The 22,686-nt window shown below is 35.0% G+C and overlaps 1 protein-coding gene across 7 annotated transcripts in view; it reads left to right on the plus strand.

Moving 5' to 3' along the window:
- ARAP2 (ArfGAP with RhoGAP domain, ankyrin repeat and PH domain 2) overlaps window positions 1-22,686 on the plus strand; it is a 143,502-nt gene that overhangs the window by 107,975 nt on the left and 12,841 nt on the right. For 6 of the 7 annotated variants that reach the window (XM_080397040.1, XM_080397039.1, XM_080397037.1 and 3 more), the window contains 7 exons: window positions 2,953-3,027; window positions 4,136-4,253; window positions 8,806-8,934; window positions 15,121-15,260; window positions 20,043-20,125; window positions 21,519-21,554; window positions 22,029-22,092. In XM_080397040.1, the coding sequence (XP_080253166.1) occupies window positions 2,953-3,027; window positions 4,136-4,253; window positions 8,806-8,934; window positions 15,121-15,260; window positions 20,043-20,125; window positions 21,519-21,554; window positions 22,029-22,092 (645 nt within the window). Of the gene's footprint in view, window positions 1-2,952; window positions 3,028-4,135; window positions 4,254-8,805; window positions 8,935-15,120; window positions 15,261-20,042; window positions 20,126-21,518; window positions 21,555-22,028; window positions 22,093-22,686 lie in introns of those variants that run through there. The other variant, XR_013929704.1, reaches the window with a different exon arrangement.

A 22,686-nucleotide genomic window follows, 5' to 3' on the forward strand; every position in this document is an offset into this window, starting at 1 on the left:
TGTGCACATAACATGTAAAATGCATGGATGTCTAATGCCTGGAACCACTTTAATGCAGCAGGGAGTAATTCTGATCAAAGATGGTACACTTGCTGTTATTTCTAAGTATTTACTGCCTGAAGCCCACTGATTAAAAAAGTTTTTTCTAGGTGGTTGCAAGGATGTTTTGAAATTTTATATATAATTTTCTCTCTGGAAGAATTCAACATTTCCCTAACTGTGCATGATGTTGCCAAAAGGTTTTGCTGGTGGAAAACATTAGAGCCAGACCTGAACTAACATGAAGTGCTTTTGTAAAAGATCAACCTTCCTCTTTGTTATATTTTACATTTATGACTTCTGTCATGAGTCTGAAGTGCATATTACTCATAATTTCGAAGACTGGGTTGTATAGATGCCTACACTTTATATTTTACCAGGGTTATCCATATAAATGACATTTAAACCACTGCTGTTAAGTCCAGTCTAGCATGTGATGCACTCATTAACGCTATGTAAAGAATAGCCAGACCCCAGCCAATTGTTACGAGCTGTATTTGCTGAACAGACCTGAAATGGGATAAACATTTTCAAAACAGAAACAGTGGTTAGTTGGAATGGTGTAGCTTTAACTTCATATCTTTCATTATTTCAGTGAAGGAAAAGGGTATGCTGAAACAGATTATTTTTCAGCTGCTCCCTCTCTCAGTAGCTACCATCATTCAGCCTGTAAGCGCCTTGCTAGACCATGCACATGGAAGACTTGCATATGCAGACCATGTAGCATGGAGACTGGACTTCAGGCTCATGCAGGAGAGGTAGCTCTGTGAGAACAGTTTTGGATGTGCTTCCATGACTATTAAAAGTGATGACATGGTGCGGACCGAGTGATGTAACAGCATAGGTAACTGGCAGCTTTGGCCTCAAGCAGCTATGATTAAGAATTGTGTGTAAGAATCCTTTCCATTTAACATCTGATAGTGTGACATTATTGCATCAAAACATGTGCACATTTTTTGTGGGAAAATCAGTGATGTGGGTGTTTAATACATTTGAGTATATAGGTTGCTATAGTACTATTATCACCAGGCTGGTGATGCAAAGTGTTCACAGAATAACTGAACCATATTTCTCCTTAAGGCCTGGAAGTTCTTATGTCTGAAACATCACTTAAGTTCCATTCCAGGTGGCACTTCATTAGCCGCTCTTCATTTTCTGTCCACCACATACTTACACCAGCTGTTTCTGTTTGCTGCTGTAATTTACATCACATTTTCTTTCCGTACAGTTGTTTACATGAGCCCAGTGGAAATCAAATGTCAGCTTCATTCTTATTTCCAACCCTTTTCTGTAATATCATCTGAAAAGCAAATTTTAAAACTAAATGAGCTTTTTTGAGTCTGTGCCACTATAATTAAGCAGCTTTCTTCAAAGTAGCTTTATAATGTTTTTCCTCACAAATGTTTCCATTAGTTTTCTATTCTCAGAGGCTAAACTAACTTTTAAGTCACCATTTTTCAGAATGTTAATGCTCTTTAAAATTGAGTGCTGACATTTATTTTTCTATAGAAATGTAGGTTTAGCTTCTTTAAATTAGTCAAAATGTGTCCCAAAGCTTGCCTGTTTCTATCATTTTCTCCATATCTTATTCTGTATATAGTACAGGTTTTTACTTAACCTCTTCCTCTGTTTGTAGTAATGCATGAACAAGTAGCATCACTATGAATACTGTTCTCAAAATTAAGACACAAATTGTTTATTAATTCTTTATGTTGGCTTATTAATAAAAGGGTACACCTGAAAGGTCTAGTTTTCTGCCTTATTTTTTCTTCCTATGCTCTGATCATCACCGTGTATTTAGTTTTAGAAAGTAGTTTTGGTACTGGGATGAATTACAGTCTTTTGAAGATGCTTATGATTATGCTGCAAGGGAATTAGAGCAGACAAAATGTGAGACATTTTTAACTGTAAAACAACTTCTCACATACAAAGAAAATTTTATTGCCATAGATGAGCAAATCTAGTAATGGAAAATACTAAATTCCTTCTCATGGATCAGCTTTTTCTCCCTGATCATAAAATATTGGATTCCAATTTTTTTGTAAGTTTCATATTGTTAGACATTCTGAAATTATATTTGTTGGTATTGAATGTGTGAAACATATTATGTCATACATTCGCTTTATCACCTAATTATTCCATGTTAGCACTGTACACAAAGTTTAGATATCTCTCCAACAAATTTGAGGAGCTATATTTAACAAAGGTTGAGATCAAAAGCATTTATTTTGATTGTTTTTTAAAGTATGTAATGACAAGTTTTTGTTGTGATTAGTGATCACAAATACAGTCTGCATAATAATGGATTTTGATTATATGGATATGTACATTTGCCTATATGACTGAAATATTCTGTTACTTGTAATTTTTCCTCCCATTTATGATTAGCTCATTTTAGTTTGGGGTTCCTGTCCTGTCCTTTTTCATGATTTTAAATTGTATTCATCTTTTTTGGCTCTGAAGTGAGCCTGGCTAACATCGAAATCAACGTTATGGTTCTGACAGTTTGAGATACTAAGGTAAATTTATGTCTTAGACTTTGCAGTCTTAAATATAAATTTAAAATTTCCACTTATTACATCTCCCCAAGTTTTCCTGTCGTTGAAAGTATATTTGTAAAGTGTGTTCATTTCTTTTGATATGATTCTGTTGTATTTAGTCAGGGTTTGGATTTTCCTCCTGCGTCTGTGAATAGTGTTTGTTTCCTTACACTAGTCAAATAAAAGCAAAGGTAGTGCAGGTTTTCCGATTAGAGTCAACATTTGGACTATTTTTGTAGATGAGTGGGGAAAAAAAATTTGAGTTCAGTAGGTTCTAGCACATCTACTAGATAATGATTATACTTCCCATACTTAAAAGGAAGTTTGAATATTTTTAAGAGAGTCTAATTTTGTTTTCATTGCTTTGTTCTAGGTTTCCCAGGCTGGAGATTTGCTTATTGAAGTTTATGTGGAAAGAAAGGAGCCAGACTGTAGTATTATAATCAGGGTTAGTGTATAAAAGTGCTACAGTGTTTTTACTAAGCATTTTCTCATGAAGTATATCAAATTTATTTTCATATGTTTTATATAATTATATAATGAAAGTATAAATTTATATGTATCACTATTCTTTTAAATATTTTTTCTTACTTTGCTCTCTTGCCTAAATTTTGTAAAAACTGATTATTATGCATTTTTAAGGAGAATGTTATCATGGAGTTTTATAGGGGAGATATCCTTCTTTGGTTTTACTGCAGTATACAGTGGTATAAATTCTTGCAGCTTTATGGGTGCAACACACAAGAACATGAACAAGTACACAGTGATTGCTGGCATTATTTAATGGTTCAAAGCCATTTAAATGACCTTCCTCATGATTTTTCTTTTTGCCGGTGGCTATCTGCTATCCTTGAGTGCTAAGAAACCAAAGCTTGTTAGTTACTATAATTGAGATTTTTCAGCCTTGTATCTGATAGTGTATTTTAAATGCACTCATCTCCATGTAGTAATGCTTTGTTGTTTGGAGGATGAGGAAAAAATAATCCATTTCTGTAGTGAGAAAGGATATTGTTAAGAAAGAAATAGAAAATTTAGGGCAATGCTTTTTTTTTTTTATGTTATACCTCTGTTTTCTTTTTGTTCTGATTAGCATATGATTCTCAAACACTTTTTTGTACATGTACATGGTATACATAGATACACACATACATACACATAAGACATGCTTTTTTTAATAGGAATAAAAATGGGAGTGTGTACTGTTAAGATAGAAGAATGGTTCTTTTGTAATATTTACCTTCCCGTACCCAAGAAAACATCTCAAGGCTTTTTCTTTTTTTATTTTCTCTCTAATTTTTGAAGGGTAGACAAAAGGCATTTCGAGTCACCAAGTTACCACTCAGCTAAAAATTACAGCTTAGAGTTTATGGAACAAAATATGGGAAGCATGCTACAGTCTGACAAATAATTTCGGTTTTCCAACTATATCTGCAGCTTTTTTTTTTTTTTTTTTTTTTTTTCCTTTTTAAGTCAGTTGCAGGGAGCAAGATTTTGAAAAAATAAATCAGAAATTAGTAATTGTAGTATATTGTTAACTGACTCAATTTGTATTACAGGTATCACCTTTGATGGAAGCAGAAGAATTAACTAATGATGTCTTAGGAATTAAAAACATTACTCCCAACAAAGATGATATCTGGGCTGCTTTTGAAGTACTTGAAAATGGAGAACTAGGTTAGTGACACTTAATTTTATGCATGTTCATAAATATTTTTTTTTAATTTTTCAATATATAACATAATCAAAAGCTTAGTTAAAGAGTTACTGAAAATCTTATAGAAACAAAACAAAAATTAATCTTCATGCCATTGTTATACGTTTTGTTGCTGAGGCATCTGAGTGATTTCTTTCTATGCTTTGCCAGAAATAACGTGGAGAATTGTTTTAATATGCTTATAAATTGAGGGCTGAAAAACTGTTCTTTACTCTGCTTTGCAGTTCATGAGTGATCAGCTATGGAAAAGTAGGCCTTGCCAATCAGTGTCAAAGAAGAAACTTATTTTCATTAGAGAGTCAGCAGTTCATTTTATAAGGAATATTGTTTTTCAGACAATGAAATGAGAAAATGCATCTAATTTTTAGGGGAAAGGATCTTTTTTGTTATTATTTAGTCAATTATTTTATATGTATAAATGAAAAAGGCATAATCCTGTGTGTAATTATGTGTTTATGGCAAGAGATGTTATGGTGTATCTAGCAGAATCTTGAAACTTTTGTTTTAAATATGGTTCTGCTGCCAACAAGAACAAATGGCACATGATCACAATATTCATGAACTGTAAAGAGGTTTTAAACTTAGGAGTGCTTTTTGCATGCTGGAGCTTGTGCTTTATTATTAGAGATACTTAAAATAACATAAATAATTGAGGGTTTTTTTCAATGAGTTAGTATTCAAAACACAACATTTTCATCTGATTGTTGAAGAATACATGGGGGACAAAGACAGTTTTAGTAAAAGGCAATGTCTATTTGCACTTCATAGTAAGTTACTGCTTTTACTATTTTTGTGTTACAGAAGTGGACTATGGACTAGTTTATTTCTGTAGTGAAGATGTGTATTTTCAAGTTAAGGAATAAAAAAAGTATTTAAAAAAGTGGAGAAAACTGAGATTACTAAGTGTTCCAAGAATGTTTGAATAGTTTTGTTGTACTTGCTTTTCAGATGTATTTACAATAATCTTTTCAGATTTACTAATATTCCTGATATACTTAGCCTTGACCTTCGCAGTATCAATAACAAGAATGGAACTGCATTCTTCCTTTTGACTTAAAATAAATGATCCTGATCCCTCCTTGCACCTTGCAGTTTTGTGGTGATTCTGTGTAGAATTGTAACAGAGTTCTTTTCCAGATTCATAGATGTGGGTGCCAAATGACAAAGAGTGCTAGCATCTATTATCTTTAGAAGAGTCCTGATAACTCCTACAAGTACTCTAGAAATCCTATTTCTTTTGACTGAGCAATGGAAAAAATTTGAAGAGGGAATTTTATTTTCTTAGACTTGATATATAACACTTACAGGCAAATGAAGACTAAACTAGATATGGCCAAGAGAACGTAAAAGTAAATAAAAAAGATAGATCTCACATCAACTGCTTGAGGTATTTTGGTGCAACAAATCTAGTATTGTAGTGTGGGCTAGAAATGTTGTCTGAACTAATGGCTGTAGAAATCAGAAGAAATTAGCTTAGAGCGCGACACTACAGGCCTTACATAGGACAATAAATATTGGCAAGAGATTAGTGTATCCCATTGAAACAAGAGTTCACAATGCAAAGTAGAAATGTCATACCAGTGTTTTACAATGAAAACAAACAAGAAAAAGCAAAGTAAATACAGTTCTAATTCAACATCTGGCTCCAATCAGCAGACACTACGTTGATGAAATGTCTGCTTCATGGCCTCCTTACTGGAAGAATCAATGCATGAGCACAGGTGAACAGAATTAATAATGTTGAAAAATAAAAATAATGGATGTAGTAAGAGGCACTTGATTTGGGAAGACTCCTGTAAAGCTATGTCTGAATCTAGATTTTCAAAAGGCTGAAACACAGAGGAAAAATATAGTCCTGTGCAGTCTTTGGTCCAAATGTGACACTAAAGAAATTGAAAACTACTTGAATCTTTTCTCCTGCAAGTCGATCTTACTAGCATCATTTAATAAACGACATGGAACATTACATAATCTAAGGCATTTACAAATAAGTTGAGATACTGACAAGTCATGACAGAAACAAATTTTGCTTGTTTCAAATGTACATTAGTGATCACAGTGTGTTTCTGACAGAAATGAATTTTCTGCTTGTGTTTCCACTGTGGTCTGGTGCCTGTTAGTGCATGGTGGTATTCAGTTTATTACACTCAATCCTGAAGTTTTGAGAGTTGTTCTACTTTTTAAGATATACTGCCCTGAAAACGAACCCTGAGAAGGCAAGAAAATTAGAATTTTGTATTTTCTGAAAAGTAATTTTCTTGTGATTGTTAATGTTGTTTAAGGTGAAAATGACTGGGTTTGGATGTTTATCAGCATATAATGACCTAAGTAAAAGGGTAATTGGACATGTGTGTTGACTGCTTGCTGTTCAAGATACTAAAATTGCAATATTAAAAATAAGCTAAATTATTTGCATATGGAAAAGTTGAAGTAATTGTTAATTTTATCTAACCTAATGCAGAATGTTCAATACCATATGGTTTTACAAAATAGGGTGTATATATAATTTTTTTTTAGTAATTTGTGCTTGATGGATAGTTTGTAAATGAGGTGTGTTGCCAGTAAAATAGCTAATGCATTTCAGCACGATGATTTATGTACCGTGTAATCCATGATGACAGGTGGTCTTAAGTGTAACTATAAATAAAACAGTAGGTGTTGACTCTGGGAGTGCTGGTATTCTAGGAAGATATGATGATTTGCCAGTGTTTTCTGCCTTTGATTTGTAAAGTTCTTCACCTTAAAAGGGATTTTTCCCTTTTGTACAAAGGCGACAAGTTGTTTTAACTTTATCACATTGGTGTCCAGAGTTTCCCAAAAGTTGAAAAGAAATTTTAAAAGTTTGACCATTTAAAACAAAGTGGCCAGAAGAAATGGTGCTATAAAGTAGGGATTGAGCTGCTGTCTGCAGAATGTAAGCGAGTACTATAACAAGTTTACAGGTAAGGTAGGTTTTTTGCATCCAAAAACAGCAGTAGGTTTTGGGTTTTTTTTCTGTCACTTAAATGTGTTATTTGTGGCTGCTGCTTTCTTGAAGCTCTGGTGTTCAGGTGTTCAGGAAAATATGTTCTGCTACAGCATAGTGCTGGACAGTCCCAAAGCAGCTGTTGACATTTCGTATTCATCTATGCTAGCAGAAATGAAAAATGAGATTATGGCTGCATACTTTTCCGTTCAGTACTCAAGAGGCACAGGGCTATACTGCTTGACCCAACATGACACTGTCACACAGGTGTGACTTTCCAGGAGCTGTACCCAGTTCTTCTCAAGACCTGACCCACATAAGTTGGTATGCAAATGGGAACTCTGAACTTTTGGAAAAATCTCTCTTTGGAGATAAAATGACATTTAGATTTGCTGCTGTACATTTTAGCCAGCAAAGCCACTATTTTTGTGCTTTCATGAATTATAGTAGTTGCTTACTGCTAAGCAGGTGAAAGCCTTCAGGCATGTGTGTGAAGGAAGGATTAATAGAGAGTGGAACTGTACAGTCTCCTTTCCATCCCCATCAGTGTTGCCTTGTGTGATACCTTAGGCTGTGTCGCAGTGCATGTCCCACTCCGACATCTGCTGGATGTGGTAATGTGAATTTGGGGAGTATTTGCAAGATCTTCCCTTCTTTCATTTGGTATATGAACTGGGTTTGTATGGAATTCTGTCTGGACTTTCATATCACCAGTTTTTCAGTCTTGCGAAAGGGTCTCAGTTTCTCCTTCAGGATGGATGACATCTTTCAACAAATGTATGTGTGAGTAACCAAAGTGTTGAAGTGCACATGTACAGTCTAGTCACGCCTTCATCTATTGGTATTTTATTCTTGCTGTAATGTTTGTATGAGGTTGAAATATAAAAAATGCAAGTTGGGAATTCCTCGACCACAGCAACAGGGGGAAGACCTACTAAACCCATGTATTTTCCCCTTATAATGAAAGGAATGTAATGAAACCAAGAGTCTGTCTCAGTTTGCTTTGATCATTAACCGACGGTGTAATCTATACCAGTTTGTCGGCTTGGGGTTTTTCTGCCCACTGCTCCAAATTCTTTGGTTTTTGATTGCTGAGAATCGGTAGCTATGATGATTCATTTTTGTATTGAGCCTAGGCCAGTGAGGCCCAGAATACCTGCAGGCATTAGTTCTGTTTGGTCATATTTAGGTATGCCCTGTGATAGTTCCTAACTTTTGTATTTAGTTTGAATACAGTGATTTAGTCTCTTTACACAATAAATTATTCTTAACTAATTACAAAAGTCACTGAACATTTGACTACTGCTTATTTAATTTGACATTCATGACCTGTGCAGACTGCCATCAAAGATGTTGCTGCAGAAAGGTAATGAAGTGCCTAATTGTCTTATTTTGAAAACAGTGTTTTTCTTCTATGTCTCAAAGTGAATGAGACAGTGTTGTGTATATGCTTGTGTAACTGCTAAGGGCCTGCAGTCTTGGTGTGTGGGTTGTTGTTTTTTCTTTCAACATTGTTTTGTTTTGTTTTTCCCTCTGGTATTTTTTAGAGCGCCCTCTGCATTATACAGAGAATGTACTAGAACAAGTTCTTCACTGGAGTTCACTACCAGAGCCTGGCACTGCATATCTGATAATAAAGAGATTTCTAACAGCAGACACGATAAAACTCTACAGTGGTATGTGTCTTTTTCAATACATAGGTATTTGATGGGGGGACATGAAGATGGCAATTCTTTTATAGCTTTTTCACTGGGGCAAATTGTCCCAGAACATCTGAATTACTACTACTTTACAAAAGTTACTAATTTACTGAAGGTTGTAAGGACTTCCTTTTAAAACATAGAAATTCTACATGCTTTTGTTTCCTGATACTACAAGCTCTCCCATTTGAACATAATAGTATACAGAAACACTGCATTCAGTTCACAGTTTGTGAATTTCTGCTGTGAAGCTTGAGACTATTCTTTTATCCATAATGCAGTTCTGCACAGTCTTTCCACATATATACTACATATAGTGTCTCTCTGTGGAATTTACATATAATTATTACATTATATATAAAACATATAATTGGGACATAATTATGTAAGTATGCTATATACTAATAATGATTTCTGTTACATAATCCGATGCCTTCAAACTGCAAAGGTAATTTGAATGACATACTCAAGTAACTGAATGACTTGGAGAACGTGTGGCCTTTAAAAAGGATGAGGAATTTACATCTGACACTTGAAAGGAAACATAGCTCAAACATGTAGTGGAATAATATGATTTACAAGCTGCCCCAGTCTTTTTTTTTTTTTTTAACCTGGATTTAAGTCTCCTGTGTAATAATACAAAGTATTTGTTTTGAGGGAAGCAGGAATTTAGAACTTAAATGTGTCCAAAATGTACTGTCTTGTTTTCAAGCAGTTGAGGTCATGTATGCTGTCACTGTAAAACATTCAAAGGTGACACGTGATATCTAGTTTAATGCCCATCTGATTTTATCTAATATGTAATCTTTTCTTTTCCTTTCTTGCCCATACACAGATATTAATCTCTCCATCTCTGTTTCTCTTCTGTCTTGATTTCATCAAGTTATGCTATTATGCTTATTAATAGCCTTCTCTCATCATAATTTATTCCTGTAAAAGCATAGTCCGCAAATATGAACCAACCTTAACAAGTGGCTATTCATGACACTTACGTTTGAGTCTCACTATATCTAAACATGTCATAGCAGATAGTGTATAGAGAGAAGTGGCCTACTTCGTTAACACCTTGATATATGAACTCCCATCACCTCACTCATTATGTGCTGAGGTATAATCAGAAAAGTGCAATGGGTCATGAGGACTGTGTGAACCGCTGCTCTGAGAAACATATAAGAATAAGGCTAGTGTCAATTTACAAAATGTAGTACTATTTTACAGGGAGCTCTTCCATTTTCCCTCCTCTCCTCATTTCTACATCCATTTGTTCTCCATGCCCATCACAGTGATTGCATCAATTAGATACAGTTTAACCTTAGTCTAGACGCACTGGGTTTTGAATGAATGTTTACATTTATTGGCACTTTTTTTTTGTTAAAACCTTATTAAATAAGTGATACTGGTTTTTGTAGTGCCTTGAAGGGAATAATCTCTGCGATATTGCAGACTTATAGTATTGATCTCTGCAAACTCTACATGGCAGAGTAATTGTGTATTACAAAATATTTTCTTGAGAGTAGAATTGCCATTTTAAGGAACTTTTACATAGTGAGCATACTTTAATTTCTAAAACATTACCTTTTCTAACTGGATCTTGTTATAATAAAATAATTTTTAAAATAAACACAGGTCTTTAGTAATATCTTAAGAGTTTGAGGCCACTTTTAGCTTGTAAATTTACTCTGAAACATTAGCAATACTGAGGAGCAAGTTAAGTAGCTTCAGCAAAACAGTGTATAAAGTGCAGGCAAAGACACGCAGAAAATCTGCACCATTCATCCACTTTTTGTAGTTACAGGAATCTGTGTTTATTGTTTCCATTTCTAATCTTACATCTGTACACACTGTTAAACAAGTGAGCAGCTATTTCAGGACAAAAAGATACAGGTTTTCTTAGATAAATGTTGTACTTCCATCACTAGATAGTGTCAGAGTGAGAGATAGAGGATGAGGTCATTGGGGAAGGGTTTCTCCCAGCGTCTAGACGAGGAGGCAGCTGTGGTTATGCTGGGGCTCTCCATCTCACAAGTGCACAAGAAATAACTGCTGGCTTGAAGGAAGGGAAGACCTTAATCTTTTCAGTCTTTTATGCTCTGTACATGGATAGTTCCTTCTCGTTGAGTAGTAGGGCTGAGGCCAGATGTCCAACCACTACAATTTGAAGTATGGATCTTTGACAGTGTATTCAGCTCATACAAATGGACAGCTGTGGGTGGATGGATGTCCTTCTTTGCAGGAAAATTAATACGGTTGCGATCATGTTTATAACTGAATTCCATTAATTTCCCTTGGTTCTCTGATTTTTCTTGGAATCTTACAGAGTAAATTACAATATTCCTGACCTTTGTTTCCTGTTAATGTTACCTCAGAGAAAAGTGTCATCAGCACTTTTCTCCTTTTTCTACCTGAGACTTTAATGATGTTTGAAATAATGTTGATTCAATAGTGAGCTAAAGGAACAAATGTATTAGCTTCATTTCATGTTGGCAACTTACCATTTTCTTCCACATCACTGCAACTTCTCCCATGTTCCTTATACACAGCACATACTTTTTCATAGTTATTATTCTCATTCTGATTTTGTACATTTTAAACTAATTTCTCATGTTGTACAATATCAAACATTGTATTAAGGTTTATTTTCTCTTGTCTAGAAATCAACTTTCCTTTCCAAGGAAAAAAGGTGTTAGTTTATTTGTATTGATATGTTTCAGTAAATTTATGGTGAGTTTTCCACTTTCTTTAGTTACTCTCTCCTGACAATTTATTCCATACCTTATAATGCTGGTTGCAGGAGCACTCTTTCAAGTGCTATTCAGAAGGGCAAAGTGTGCATTATATTTTGGATTAAAAGATACTCATTACAGCTTAGTTCCATTTCAAGACCCTTTTTCTTCTCCTTACCTGAAAATTTCCCACATTGAAGTTTTGTTTGTTAGAAAAATATGAGGGAATAGATTCACTGTAAAGTATTTGTATATAGGTCCTTGAAGTTTTATCAGTGGAGCGTTGTATAATTTGAGTGGGAAGTATTGATTTCTGAGAGCAAGGGCTATTATCCAGAGATGTTCTTTGAAATGTAAACTTCTAAACCATAGGTGGATCAATCTTGAATGGATTTGAGTGCATCTAGTTCCTAGTAGTTGTGAAGTTCTAGAAAGCTTTGAATGTTTTGCAAAGTTTGTGTCTGGAAAAAAATTCTGATTAGGAAACATCTGGATTATTTTAGATTTACTGTATGAAATACTGGCCTCTAAAAAATATAGAATATCATCAGTTTAGAGGATTATTAGTTTTCCTCTTTCAGGCTTTTCTAAGACCTTTGTGAGTATCAAGTGTTTTATAGATTTGCTATTGTGAAAAAAACAATTCTAAACGTCACAGCATCCTTATGTTGAGAGCGATGTGCAGAAATTTTAAATCTTCCAATTTAGTACAGACATGGAAGTATCCTGCTACTTTAATTTGATGGGGGGGGGGCGGGGGGAAGCTTCTGATTGTGTGGATAAGGATTCATATTGTATTCAGAAGATTAAATAAATATTCGTAATTCTTATTGGCAAAGAGGGGATACGTTAGTGTTGCTTTTTTTTAACTGTGCGTGTATATTTGCATTTAGCAATGAGGCAATCTAAGTAACTTCTGATTTTTATTGTTGAAAAGTATTGATTCTGGCTTTAGATTCTATCTTAAACTAATGAAAACACTGAGAGACTTTCTTTTGAGATTTTCCTTTTCATGGCAAGCATGCTGGTTAGAATATAGTTGGTTTTATCTGATGAAATCAAAGAATTTTATTATCTTCTTAATTTCCATTCTTTTTTATAAATGTTTTTCATAACTTCAGTTTGTAGTAACATATAAAGCAAGACATAATTAGATTCACAATTTTTAATTATCTTCTTTTTGCAGATAATTAGGGTTAGTAGGAAGAATAATTTAATTCCAACTCTTAAAGCAGCAGTTTTTCAGCCAATATGAAAGATGGGATTGAGATACAACTTTTCTAGTTAGTCCCAAATTCTCTCTACACCATACAAATGATAGTTGAATTTGACATTGATTTTTGAAACATAATGTAACAGGGGTTTTTGTATGCTTTTTAAAGTGTATTTGTGTAATTGGATGTTTGAGACTTGATATCACTTATGTACGTTTTGTGCATGCACAACCATGCATCTAATGCATTAATACTTTTTTCACTGTTAAAATATTGGGGCTTTTCCTCAGTCACGTGTGGAATAACTAATTACAGGTTATTAAAAAAAAAAGAACAAAAATATATATAACTGAAATATAGGTAGTTGAAAACAGTACTGTGCAACACTGTGTATTAAACCCTGTGTTTTATGGTCATTAGTGATGCTTCATGCAAGTTCTTAATTCTCCCTTGGCACTTTTTATACTTGCTTTGTGCACATCATGCAGTACTTCAAGATATTGACTGTTCATTTAGCAGAATGTATGAAAAAGGAAAAAATACATAATATTGATTAGTACACGTTACAGCAAGTGTTGCTTTCAAAGCATGACTATTGGTGTAGTTAGCTATGACTGTGTAATATTTTTTTTAATTGTGAAGAGTGCTATGGCGTGGAAGTTGGTCTTTTCTGTATTCCTGTGTTTCCTGACCAAGTGAAAATGTATTTTATGTTACTTTTTACTGTTGACTTATTTAAAACATTTTATTCTTATTCATTTAAGATTATATTGTATGCTGCTGCTTAACAATAGAGTTTTGTTATCAGGTGCTCAAATCGTAAGTGGAATTATAGTGAAAATGCCAGTTGAGCCGTTGTGTAAGGATGCTATTCTCCATATACCACATATTCCTTTTACACCACAGTTTTATTTATTATCTTGAAATGAATATATGATAAGAACAAGTGGTATCATTCTGGGACTCCTAAAGAAAGAATTTCAATATTTCCTAATTAAGTGAATGAGTTACAGGCAATACCTACATTTAGCCAAAGAAAATGGGTGGTGAAAGCCAAAATACAATGTAAGTAGTAGGCCTGTAATGTTTGGGATAAAGGAATTATTATCCCTCTTCAAAGTAAAATAGTATTGATTAGAATGGAGAAGAGTTAATCTCCTGTCTAGCTGCTCTCTCTTCACCCTGGCAGTCTGCTTCCAGCACTAGATACACAAGGAGAAAAGAATACTTCAGAATTCTGCTAAATTCTATGCTCTTAAATAAAGACTTCATAAGGTGCGAGTAGGATTTTTTTTTTCTTTTATTGTTCCTTACTTTGTTAAAGTACTGGTTTGGCTTTTGAGTTTATATGCATGAGTCATATCAGCATGGTAATTTGTGGTCAGACATTTTTATTATTTGAAAGTGGACTTGCTGGGAAAAGCTGATAAACTAGGTGTTTTTTTCAAAAAACAACAACAAAACATATATTGAGCAGAATAGGAAAACAGCTAGAAGTGGTTGTGCAGTAGTTTATATGTACTAGTAATATACTTTTGTATTATTTTATTTAGAATTTTAAATTGCTGAGGATGTACTGAAAAATCTAGTGTATAACATTGAAAACCTTCAATGGTTCTGGTTGGTTTTTTATTAAAAACTTTTTCAGTACAAAGTTAAATGCTTTATAGAGCTGACTGCAAAGGTTTTGCATGTGTTTGCGGTCTTTTGTGTGTTGGCTTTTTAAAATTAATTTTACCAAATATATTTGTGTTTCTGTGTGTATTTTGACTCAAACAGAAAAATGTAGACAGACTCATGACAAACTCAGATTTTTACAGAATATTTTTTCCTCTGAAGCACAGAGATTAAAAATATCCATGTCATGCTTTTGGATTTAACTGCACATTCTATTCTGAATAGGATCTTTTAATTAAAGTGTGTTGATGGATTCTTTTCATGTTATCTTAGAAGTGAAACAGAAGACATTTCCTTCCCCCATTAATTAAAATCATAATGTGTCAATATTCAACAATAGCTTTCTTATTAATAAATAATATATAAATATATAGTATGTATTTACTGTAATATGTAATTATATATATTCATATATTATATATAACATTATAACAAATCAGTGGAATTGTAATTTCAGGCTTTTGATAAACAGTAATACTAGGGGTACTTAAACTGGCATCTTCTGGCTTTGTCAAACCTAACAAAATGCTTTTTTATTTTCTTGATAGAAAAAAATGATAAAGGTAGCATGAAAGCAGGCAATCTGAAGTACAAAGAAGAACCATCAAAACTACTGTCTGGAAACAAGTTTCAAGAGCGTTATTTTGTGTTACGGGAAGGAAACTTGCTTCTTTATAAGGATGTGAAGGTACAACAGCCAAACTCTTCACCAAACTCTTAAACACTCACTTAAGCTTTCTGTTTTGTACAAAAAAAAAAAAAAAAAAAAAAAAAAAAAAGGCAAACAGATAAAAATTTCTGATATTAAATGGCAACTTCTAGAGTCTGGGGGTGAAGTACAAGATTTTTATCTTACAATTTCACAGAGGCTTTGGTGAAAGGAGTTTGTGTCAGTTGCTTATTTAGCTATTGTAATTATGCATTACTATAAGCTTTAGATAATATAAAACTCCCAGTGTTTAGGAATGCCTACAGCTTGTGTGGTGATTAAGATTTTTTTGAAAGCCTACTGTGGAGAGTAGTAATAGAGAGTATGGAACTTAAGCGAGCTGCATTTTTTCTTGGTGTCTCACACAAAGCCTTTAGAAATTACAAGCAACAGGGCTCTTCTGTCTACAACTATCATGATAGAAGACATTACAGGAAACAGTAAGTCTCAATACCCTAGAAAAATCTTGCCCTGCTTCCCAACAACAGTTTTTGGATGTATTCTGTCCTCCAAAAACTAGTATGGATAACTAGATAGGCCTCAGGATTCCACAGAAGCAAATCTAAGCATACTTAATAGCATGGTGGGTTCAGTTTTAAGTATTTCATGAGAGTTTTCTTTAGAGTGTTTTTGGGTGTACACAGCTGGTATTAAAATATATATAAATAATATGCATCATGAACTATGTTTTCATTTTAGTTCGGATAATTTCTGTTTTTTAAAAAATATCTTAAAGTTTAAGTTCTTTTATTTTTGCTGACTGCTGGTTTCGCCCATCCAGCAAATATAGATGTATAATTTTTGAGCTTCATAAAGTACTTCTTTAAAAGATAGATCCATTGCTCAATTAAGCTAATGCAAAAGAAATACTGTGTCTTCTTGTGCTACTGTGGGTAAAATCTTAATTAGAATGACCCCACAATGTCAAAAATAGTGTCTCATAATTTAGTGCTAAAACTCAAATTGGCATATATGTGAGAATAAATTAATAAGTCCATAAAACCTTAATTAGTATCTTGGAAAGAGTTTATGATTGTTTTGTTACACTACTTTATAATCTGCTTTTTTTTAAGCCACTCTGATTTACAAAACATTAAATTCCCTATCTCTGGTGCAGTTTTGAACAGTGTTACTTTTAAATGGATTTACATTTGTTTTTTAAAAAAGTGAATGGAAATACCATCCTGACAAAATATTGTGTATCAGTTTGGTGTATTTTCTTTTGAAAGATGTTCGTCTATCACTAATAACCTTGGTTAAATTTCAGTCATATTTAGAATTTTGTAGTAGGAAAGCTTGATATTGCAGATGAAAATAGTGTTTATTAAAACTGCATGTAGTATTGAATTTATAAATTCTCATTAACAGGAAATTAAGTTTGTGGTGGAGATACATTCTTTTAATTGTTTTCTCTCATTCAAGAGCAATTAGCAAAAAAAGTGAAAAGTTTCCATGATACTGTATGTTAAATCGCAATATTGTGCTAATTGACTGAAATATCATACCACTTTAACATACTGCTGTTAAGAGATAGTCACACACAGATAAAAGGCTTAAGATACAATTTTGTGAGAAGTATACTGTTATTTAACTAAACAGTATGTTTTGTAGGTTTTTTTGGTTTTTTTTTTTCATCCTGCCAGTACCCTTGCTTTGAGCAGGAAGTTACAAAGTTACACAAGAATACCAACCATACAACTGCTATGTGTGGTTTTTTGTTGTTTTTTTTTTCCTAAATGCCAGCTCAGATTGTGTCTCCTTTTTTCCCCCATACTGGAGCGGTAGAGGTTGAAAGCTGTAGAAGGAGAAATTAAGACTCCAGGACAGTTAACGCTGTGAAGTAGCTTTATGTATTAGGATCATAATATTTTTTTTTAAATTGTGGGGTTTTTCTAAATAGAAGGCTAAACCACTTGTCCTATAAGTACTAAAGGGATATTAGTGTGTTGTGTTAGATGTTAGTTGTGTTCTATAGTAGAATAGTGTACATGAGAATTGTATTGTCTCCTTTCAGCGTTTCATACTCCAGGGACCTTCAGTTCTCATACCTAGTGTTGGGTATATGTCTCTTGTAGGTTGGCTAGAGGTCATTCAAGAAGGAACAAGGAGGGAAGAAACCTCTAGTCCAACTTCTTGTTCACAATAGCTAGCAAGTGAGGTCAGAACAGGTTGTTCAGGGCTTGATGCAGTTAAGTCTTGAAAACCATGGAGGGTGGGATGGCACAATCTCTCTGGGCAGTCTGTTGCAGTACCTGACTGTCCTCATGAAAGAAAGTTTGTCCTTATATCTAATCATCTTCTCACAATGTGAAAAGCCTCACTTGGTCTTCTTGATAACTTCCCTGTAGGTGCTGGGGTGCTGCTGTTAGGTCGGCCTCTCCTCACCGGCCGAGTGCTCCAGCCCCCAGCCAGTTTGGTGGGCCATTGCTGAACTCACTCCAGATTATTGATTCTCTTTTTTGTATTGGGGGGCCCAGAACTACATGCAGGACTGTAGACGTAGTCTCACAAGTGCTGAGGAGAGGAGGAAAGTCACTCTTCTCGACAAACTAGCTGTGTTTCTACTAACACAGCTCAGGAGACCTTCTTTGCTGCCCGGGCACACTGCTGGCTTATGCCCAGCTTGCCGTCTACCAGCACCCTCAGGTGCTTCTTAGTAGAGCTGCTCCCCAGTCTGTGTCATTGCAAGGTGTTTTTTTCTCCTTCCCCATAGCAGGACTTGGTAATTATCATTGTTGAATTTCATAAGATTCCTGTAGGCCCATTTCTTTGTTCAGTTTAGGTCCCTCTGGAAGTCAGCCCTGCCCCCAAGCATATTGACTGGTTGTTTTGCAAACTTGGTGATTGACTCCTTCGGGTCATTGATGAAGATGTTAAAAAGGACAGGTCTCAGGATAGGCCCCTGCAGTACTCCCCTTGTCATAGATCAGCAGTTAGAGTATGTCTGAGATGTTGTCACCATCTAAGTCTGATCGTGTAACTAGCTTTTTACTGGTATAGATGTCTACCCATCCAGACCAGCTTTGTTAGAAGGATATTGTGGGAGACGGTGTGAGAAGCCTTGGGGTAAGTGGCATCCACTACTCCTTTATTATCCACAAATCCAGTCATTTTATTGTAGAAATCTATCACGTTGGTTATGCTGCATGCTCCCAGTAGAACCTTCTCTTCCATGTGCTCAGAAACTTGCTCCAAGAAAACTCACTCCAGGATTTTTCCAGGGACTGAAATAAGACTGACAAGCCACTAGCTCTTAAAGTTGTCTTTTCAGCCTTTGTTGAGGATGGATGCGATGTTTTTCTTTTTCCAGTTATCAGCAGTTGTCCCTGATCTCTGACACTTCCAAGATGACACAGCGCAACCTTTCCAGGATGTCAGCCAGCACACTTAGAATCCTATCTGATCCAATGGACTTGCATGACTTAAATTCTCTTAGGTCTTTTCTGACTCAATCCAGTGCTCCTCTAGTGTATCATTATTCTTTTCTTCGAACCCTGTCTGTAACCGTAGAGGCCTACGAGACCTTGCTGGTGCAAAGACTGATGCAAAGAAGATATTGTTACCTTAGCCTTACCTGTGTCTCCTGTTGCTAATTCACCCTCCCTGTCCAGCAAAGAGTCTACATTTTCCTGGTTCAGCATTTTACTACTAAGGTACCAGTGTAGAAGCTCTTCATGTTGCCCTTGATGTCCATAGTAGATCTCAATTCCAAATGAGCTTTGGCTTGCCTAACACTGTATCTACATGTCCTGGGCAGTGTTTCTAAACTTTTTCCTTTATAGTCTGTCCCTTCTTCCACTGCCTGTATACTGCCTTGGAGCTCCACCATGAGCTACCTATTTACCTGGGCTTGTTCACCTGAGCATTGGGATAAACTATTGGTTTTGGAGAATGCTATCCTTAAAGACCTGCCAGCTTTCCTGAGCTCCTTTGCCCTTCAGAGTTGCCTCCTGCATGGACACCCACCTATCAATTATCAATTCCTTGAATAAGCCAAATATTGCTCTTCTAATCTCCAGTCTGTCATCTGCTAACTTGTCATCTTTTTTTGTCTTCAGGATCTTGAGTTCTACCATTTCATGGTAACTATGGCCAATACTACCATTGATTATCATGTCCCTGACCCATTCATTCTTGTCTGTGAATAGCAGATATAAGCTGTGCATCATCCCTTGTTGGTGCATCCAGTACTGGTGTCAAGAGGTTATCTCTGACAACCTCCAGAAACTGGCCAGATTATTTGTGTCCCAATGTGTTGTCCTTCCAGAAGACACCAAGGAGAGCAAAGCTCTGCCTTCCCCATCCCCTGCCCTGTAAGAGTCCGGAACTGTTATTCAGAGACTTGGTTGTTTAAAGTCTTCATCTGGTTTTTTTTTTCATTCTGATTAGGTGATCTGAAGCAAATATGATGATATTGTCTATCCCAAGGAAGGGCTTCTTTAGCAGAGGGCAACCCCACTCCTCATCTTCCATGTCTCTTTCAAAAGAGCTTGTGTCCATATATTAAAACACTGCAGTTTTGTGAATTGTACCACCACATCTTCATTATTCTAGTTGTGTTACATCGAGTTCTTAATTAGACTCTTTCCAGTCATAGTTATTAGCATACTTTGTTCATGGGGAAAAAAAAGAGAGAAAAATCACCATGATCTGTTAGAAAAGAAGGGCCCATGAAAGAAGCCTAACTGTGAACACAGTTATGTGGCATTCCCTCTTTTGCACATTCCTGATACAATAATTAGAATCTTATTTTATTTGCAGGCTAGCAAACCTGAAAAAGTGTTGCCTGTCAATTCCCTGAAGCTTTATCTTGGAGTGAAAAAGAAAATGAAGCCACCAACAATGTAAGAATAGAAAATAAAATAAGTTAAACACTGTGTTGCAAGGTACTTGTAGTATCATCAACAAAGGAGAACATAAAACATTGTGGAACAAGGAAAAGTCAAGAAGCCAATTGAAGTATGCTGAATTAAATTACCCTCTATAATAATACTTGTTCTGTTTCTATCTCTGGGTTTGTGTTACATGTTAACTCTTCTGTGCTAGGAAATTACTTTATTGATTGGCTTTTCTTAATCTTAAGTGTATTATCTCTTGTGGATATGTTTGCTGCTAGCTCGCTCAGTTTTGTAGTATGTGTCCTGCATTTCATTGGTGGACATACCTTCTTTGCACCAAGAAAAAACAGAGAAGAGAAAACGAGCTAGTCATGGCCTTTAGTGATAGTTCTTGTTGTTCAGTAGAAGATTTTCCTTTTTCAGGATCTGTTATTTTGATGTTTCTTCTAGCTGAAGTTTACAGTGCCCTTTACAAACATCAGTGACTAAGTCTCTGGAAAAGAGCAGTGAAAAATGACACCTGTTTTTCTCAGATGTTTCCAGTATTTGTTTGGTCAAAGCTTTGGGACACCAAGGCAATGTACATAGGATCCTATCCTAAGGGGATTCTAGGTTGGCTGTAGCCTTTAAACAGATCTGCTTGAACTTTCCTTTACAGTTGGCACATCAAAACATCCCCAAAAGGTCTATAAATTTCAAAGCTTAGTCGTGTTAGAGAAAATGTTGTTTGTTGGTTGGGTTTTTTTCTTTGAGTCAAACACAGAATGAGTAGGAGATTAGTCCAAAACAGGAATAAAAAGATTATGTAAATGAGTCTTTGCAGGTAAGTTCTTTCCTTGAGGTTTATTTTCAGTCTACTTTCTAAAGCAGTCTCTTCTGGATCTCCAGGAATATCTGTGCTTCTTTTACCTCAGAGGCTTTACTGTGCACCTACTCCCTTTTTTTTTTTTTTTTTTTTTTTTTTTTTTCCAGAAATTTTTAAATCTCTGTAAACTCATGTGATTCCTTCTGTTTACACTGCAAGCATATGTCTCTTCCCTCTGTAACTTTCACACTGTAGTAGTCTCTTCACAGGGCACCATCTTGAAGTTTTACTTCTAGCAGCTTTCAGAAAGTACAGCCACAGCCAAAATGAGGCAAATAGCCATCATTTGCAGGGCTTGGCTGTAACCCTTTGTCCAGAACAGAATGTTTGTGAATCAACTGTGAGAAAATGGGAAAAATTCATCATGAAATCCACAATTTCATTATAGATTTGCAGTACACATTTAAACTTTAATTTTATGGTTTTTTTCTCCACTTAAAGGCACTATATAAGGTAATGAATCTCTGCAGTTTACGAACTATGTCTCTGTGTAGAGTTTCTGGAACTAATTTCTGAAAATTTTGTTTGTTTCAGCTGGGGACTTGCAGTATTTTCTGAAAAGCTCCAGTGGTAAGTAAACATGACACACGATTGGTTTAACTTCAGCGTTTAATATTTGTTGAAATGTTAAATTTCAAAATAAGAATGTTTGAAAACTAATTGGTAATATTTTGCTTGCATGTTGACTTTTTGCTTTTCTTAATTAACTGAAGTCTTAATTCATAAGTTTTGGTAATCTTTTGGGGTTAGTTATCTGTCTTCCTTCTGTGGCCATAGAGCAAGCAATTTTCATAAATTTAGAATGATCAATTTTAAACCTATAGACATGCTTTAAATGAAGCACATGCATTGTATTCAAAGTAGGGTAAAACGACAATTTGAAGTATTTGTTTTCCTATCTTTTTCTGGGAGTGTTAATAATAAACAGCATTCATAAATGAGTGTAAGCACTGTTTGAAGGTGTTTAGAAGCCTATTCCTCAATATGTTTAACTGCAACAGGAGTTTTCATTGGTTTTCTTGTTAATTATATATTGCATTCTAGGTACATATGTTGTGATGGACAAGATGTGCAGATGGAGTGGATGATCAGCATTTTTACTGCGCAGGTACTAATCTGATCAAAGAGATTTAGCTCACTGCTGTTACAGAAATCCCGTTAAACAATTATATGTATGTGTTATGGATATGTCATAGATAAAGTTGCAACGCCATTAAAGTTTCTGGAATACTCAATGTAATGCAAAAAAGATAGATCTTAGTGTATGAAGACTGTCATTTTCATATGAAAGCTGAGTGCTTTGAGATTAGAGGATAACAACATTACATTCTGGCATTTATTTTATTTTTTTTTCCTGCTGTGTTGTAAAGAAGCTGGTTAAAGAAAGAAAACTAATTTCCTTTGTGGTAGTAAACCTCTTCTGGCCAAAATTCTGGCCATTGACCTAAAGGGTCTGTCTGCATGCCACACTGCCTGAGTGCTATCTCTCTGCTCACTAGTTTGGATGCTGCATGCAAAGTAGTTGTGAAAGAAGGGTGTCTTGTTTAAAAACATTGTGGTGTAAACTAGCCCTGTTGAAGTGCTGTGCCAATACAAATGTTTTTCTCTGGTATCCAGGTTAGTTAACAATGACAATTCAATGTATCGGATAGGCATTATCCTAAATTAAGTAATCTTCTGCTTGCTAACTAGATTGTAAGTA

This window comes from Falco punctatus, assembly GCF_963210335.1.
Source record: "Falco punctatus genome assembly, chromosome: 1".
Lineage (NCBI taxonomy): Eukaryota > Metazoa > Chordata > Aves > Falconiformes > Falconidae > Falco > Falco punctatus.